General features: G+C 53.2%; 1 protein-coding gene across 1 annotated transcript; it reads right to left on the bottom strand.

Annotated features, from left to right (window-relative positions):
• Positions 1-4507, bottom strand: LOC121436990 (DENN domain-containing protein 2A-like). Its single transcript, XM_041636882.1, is given in 4 exon segments — positions 1-2764; positions 2766-3379; positions 3382-3968; positions 3970-4507. Coding segments are annotated over 4 exon segments (3234 nt in total). The 5' UTR covers positions 4350-4507; the 3' UTR covers positions 1-1111.
• Between the last annotated feature and the right edge of the window lie 600 nt (positions 4508-5107).

The following is a 5107-nucleotide window of genomic DNA, read 5'->3' as shown; positions in this document are numbered from 1 at the left end:
AGGAATGTTGATAAAGATATTTGTTTATTCATTCACTTGGAGTTCTTAAGTAAAACAGTATAATAGAAAATAAGTTAGAAAAGACTGTATATTCCAAAATCCTAAAAGTGATCACTTAGGGGCAGTATAAAAATACACAGAGCATTGCTATCATGAAAGTTAACTAAACCGAGGCACTTGTGTGAGCCCCCATGCTCACATTCTCACTCAGGCTTCCCCCAACGCCTCAGCCACACCCCCTCCCACTACTCCCGCCCCACTCCAGGCCATGTGGGCTAGAAGTTACTTTCTCATACAATCCATTGGGTGTCCACAGTATTGGGGTGGTAGTCCGAGGCCAGCCTGAGACCCTTCCTGTGTACACACAGGACTCACAGACTCCCACTGTCCCACACAGGTCATCTGACTGTGACCTTGTCCAGCTCTTCCCTCTCAATAAGAGAACCAACTACAGAAGCCTGAAAGGTCTGTCAGCTATGAGGAATAGGTTCACAGCAGAGGTCTAAGTGTCACGGTTAGGCCACAGGAGATATCCATTTCAGGACCCTAAGAATATTTTATTAACAATTAACAAGTTTTCCTCTTTTTATGTGTGGTATTAGGGCAAGAACAGGTCTACGGGACTTCCTTCTAAGGGGCAAAAAACCCCAGTCAAGAACAGCGAAGCTCACGGTCTCTGCCACCAGGTGGCGTCATAGAGCAGTCCACAAGAACCTGGATGGGTGGTGGCAGCCACTCTACCTATCTCCTCCCTCCTCCTGGCTCCACAGCTGTCAACAGCTGACCCAGAAGAGATGAGGTAGGGCAGGAGGGAGTTTTCTTAGCCCTGGCAAGACAGAATGAAGACCCAAACGCCTTTCTTCTCCTTCTCTTTTAATCTCTTTTAATACCTAGATATAAAGATCCCAGAACCGACCACAGTAACAACAGCTGCATGTTGGCAGGTCCCTTCCAGGGCTGTCCTGAGCACCTGCCACGTGCCCAGCTCGCAGGCCCCGTTCTAGGAGGAGCTGGGGCTAGGGACTGCCTTCAGCCCACAGCCTCTCAGACCTCTGTTGGAAATGTGTGGTCCCAGTGGAGGAGGTCTTCCCTTGAACCAAGATGAGGGTTATTACTTGTGGAGAAACTTCATTTTATTGCCCAGACCCTTTAGGAACTTATTGACTCCGCTGTGTTCTCCGCTGGGCAAGGTTTCGAGGTATTCCTGGGCTCGGACCTCAAACAGACCTTTGGCATCCTGCCTGCGTAGTTCCCGCTCCTGGATGAAGCCACGGAAAGTCTGGGTCTCCATGAAGACCTGCAGGAAGCGGCGCAGGCTCTTGGAGGAGACAGCTTTTCTGAAGGCCTCTCGCTGCAGGCTCCTCTCCTCGTCCGAGGTCAGGAACGAGGAATAGTGGCCCACAATCTCCACGAAGAATCGGACAAAGGCTTCAGACGCCACCGCATTCAAGGGGCTGAACTCAGGGCCATGCACGCAGTCCAGTGGGCCTCCATCCTAGTCACAGGCCAGGTCATTCCTCTGCTCCAGAATGTGTTCCAGGGCTACCTGAAGCTTCCGGGGCAGAATGGAATCCTCGTCCTCCATCTGTCTGAGGAACCGATCATTGATGAGATCGACCACAAGGACCTCTTCCAGTGGCAGCTCCCTGAGCAGCGGCAGTGAGCTGGAGAGCAGCCCGATGAGGAAGGGCGTGGGTGAGCACACTATGTCAATCGTGGCGGGTGGCAGCACTGGGATGTAGGTGTGCTGCCAGCTGAAGGGGTAGATGAGCGCCACCACGGCATGGCAGCACTTGGACAGCGTGCTGAGTTTGTCCGCAATGAAGATGACCCTCCTTTCCAGGAGCAGGGAGGCAAAATCACTGATGAGGTGCCAGACGCTGAGGGAGGAGAACAGAGACTCAAAATCCACGTGCTCCAGCCGGGAGTCCAGGGGCCAACACAGCTCAATCACAACAGTCCCCGAGCTTGGCAGGAAGTTCTTGACAACGATGATTTTGCCCAGGACTGGGAAAGGGGCTTCCATGATGCTCCTCATGAGGGGCTGCACCAGAGCAGGGGAAATGCCTCTTCTCTTTTCCACCTCATCCAAGAACTTTGAAAAGAGGCTGAAACATCCCAGATGGCTCACAATGCAATAAACTTCAGGAAGCCTCTTCCCTTTGCCTCCAGGCAGCAATCTTTGGCAATAACCGAACCTTCTGCTCCCGTCTTCTCCAGTTAAGACAAATGAGAATGTTTCACTGGTAAACTCCTGGATGGAAGCCCAGTCCTTGGCGTCAGGAAAGCAGAACTGGGGCATTGCCTTCAGCTGGTCCTCAGCCTCCCTTATGAACTTGAATGACTTTTCTAACTTCAGAGGAAACTGCTGGGTGAGTTCTGGCACATAGGCAGCCCCTGCCTGCTTCTTGTGCAAAGACACGACCACAAAGTACTCGAAGAGTTGCCTCTACTGGTACTCGCTGAGATCCCGGTCAAGCGTGGAGTAGCGAGGGGCCTGCTTCAGGCGGGACTTCACATTGACCAGGCGCTGGCTGTGGGCTTTCAGCTTCTCCTCGGTGTCGCTGTCAGACTCGCTGTTCTTGTCTGTCACTTTTCCTGAGTTGCTCTCCGTGGACTGGGATAGCCTCTTCACCCGTTTCTTTCCTCTCCGGGCCTCATAAAAGGCATTGATCCGCAATACCAGCCTGGGGATCTTTTTCTTCTTCCTGCCATTCTGTAGGTCTCCGAGGTTAAAGAAAGTGTCATCCGGGTTGCTAGCTGTTTAGGGGGGGGCTGGCTCTCACTGGGGACCCAGCTCCCTCCCGACTCAGCTTCTGGGTGTCCAGCAGTTTGAAGTTTCTTCTCTCTGAATTTTGCCTGAAAAATGCAGACTTGGACAAGGATTGCTTGGTGAAAGTGTCCGGGATGGAAGAGGTGGGAGATCCAGGGAAAGTCAAGACACACTTCTTGCCCAGGCAGCGGCCATGTAGCTCGATGTCCTCATACGGATTTTCCTTCATAGGTGGATCTAGAATGTCTTCGTAGACGTTCTCCGATAAAGTGCATGTGAGTCCCAGCTTGGTCTGTGCGTACCAGTCCACCCTGCTGCTCTCAGAGGAGGACTGCAGTAGGTCTTCAAACTCATAGGACTTCCTGTGGTCAGCACTGGGTCTCTGCTTCCCAGTCCACAGTCTTCTATTCACGGAAGTAGGAGGCGGGGAGGAGGGTAGCGGTGGGGGAGGGGGAGGTAAAGTGGGCAGGGGAGGCAGGTTTCTCTTCTCTTTCCTGAAGCCAATGCCTGAGCTCCCAGGACTGCTGTCCTTGTCCCCTTCTCCTGCATGTTTGAACGTTCTGCGGGGCTTGGGAAGGGGGTTGATGAAAGGCTTCGGGGACACTGCCTGGAGCCCGGGTATACACTCTCCTGGCCTTTACACTTCTCTGAAGCCTCAGCCCCTGGCTCCTTGTCCTCCAAGGGGTGGGCCCTGCGGCCAGCTGCAAAAGCACCCCCACTTCCAGGACTCTCGGGAATGTGCTGGTCCTCTTCTGCTTTGTCAGGCAGACAGTGTGGGGAATAACAAGTCCCCAGCAACTGGGGGTTCAAACCAGCAGAGCCATCTTTCAAGGCCTTCTCCAGTCTCCTGACCTGTTTGAGCGCGGAGAGGTGGTCACTCTGAAAACGCAAGTCACTGGGCTTCAGCTCGACACCTCGGCGCTGGCTGGGCTCCGGCTGCCCATCACTCTGCCTCAGGCCTGGCCACCGGTCTGTGTCCTGACACGTGGTCTTTGCTGTCCTTCTGCTGTCATTTTCCAAGCTCTCTGTTTCAAGCCTCAACCCATTCTTTGTTCTGGTGACCTCGCTGCCTCTCCGCTCTACCCCGCAGGGTGGCAAGTAGTTCTCTTGGCCCTCCGTTGGCCTGGCAGGCTCAGGAGTAGGTGGCTCCTTCTTGCCTTCCCACTTGGATATCTTGTCCTTTATGCTGAGGGGCTCGGTCTCGGGTGGATGGCCCAGGCTTCTGGACGCTGCCAGGCTGCTTCTTCGAGGGCCTGCTGGCCTCTTTAGCACCGAGGTCTGCAGCCGGGCCATTGATGATCATACTGGAGCCGAGCATGTCCACTCTTGCCTCCAGCATGAGGTTGTGGGGGTTCCTTGGGGAGCTCCTTCCCAAGGGCAGTGCTGGATTAGACTCTCGAGAAGGAACAGATCTCCCAAGTGGCCGCCTTCCAAGAACTTCCCCAGCCTTTGAACCCTCTGCCTTGATCCTCCCCGCAGGCGGGTTCCTGGGCGCATATTGCTGATGCCCATGGCGGCGGCAGGGGGGGGGGCCTGGGGGGCCAAGGCCTGCTGCCCTCAGCGCCTTGGTCCACATGGCCTCCCCCGCTGCCACTAGCTCCTTGGGTCCCTTGCGGGCGTGCCTTTTATGCTAAATTTTACAAATGGCTCTTCCAATGGAAGAACTGCATATAGGGCTAATAAAAAAAATTGTGGAGCATAACAAGGGTCCTTCAAAGCAAATCATAAAAGTTGTAAGCAGATCCTGATGCAAACGGATCTGACATGATAACACCAAGCTGACCTTTGCTAGGGCAAGGTGGAAAAAGCCCTTACAATGCATTATGAAAAAACCCGACCTATATATATTTGGGGTCGATGATATGTTTATGCTTTTTTCACAGAAAGAAAATAAAATCTGGACCTGGATGATGTTGAGGCTGCAGACGCCCCACAGAGGTCTTCCAGAGGCAACTGAGGAGAGGTCCTTGGTCCGGCCTTTCCTGCCCCAAGGAGAGGAGTGCCTGATAACAGAACCTGCTGCTCCACTCTGCAGGGTGTCATACTGCCTCTAGAGAGTCAGGGAGACCCGGCTGAGATAAGTGCCAGGATATGCTCCAGATAGCTGAATCCAGCTCACCTCACTCAGAAATCCCACCTGCCCTGGAGCACAAATGCTAAACTGCTTCTGCAGCTTGAATTCTGGTTTGCTTTGGAGCTAAGGTGCAGACTAAACAATTGTTTTAATCTTTGGGACACAAAACTCATTTTAATTTAAAATATTAACCCTTCTTCACTAAAGAAGGGTGAAGATTGGGGTTCCTGTCACTGTTGCTCAGAGACTGGAACTGGGTG

The sequence above is a fragment of the Microtus oregoni genome, unplaced genomic scaffold (assembly GCF_018167655.1).
Source record: "Microtus oregoni isolate MIOR12 unplaced genomic scaffold, Mior012 000050F_015, whole genome shotgun sequence".
NCBI lineage: Eukaryota > Metazoa > Chordata > Mammalia > Rodentia > Cricetidae > Microtus > Microtus oregoni.
The sequence above is the reverse complement of the archived record's forward strand: the minus strand, read 5'-3'. Positions and strand labels throughout refer to the sequence as shown.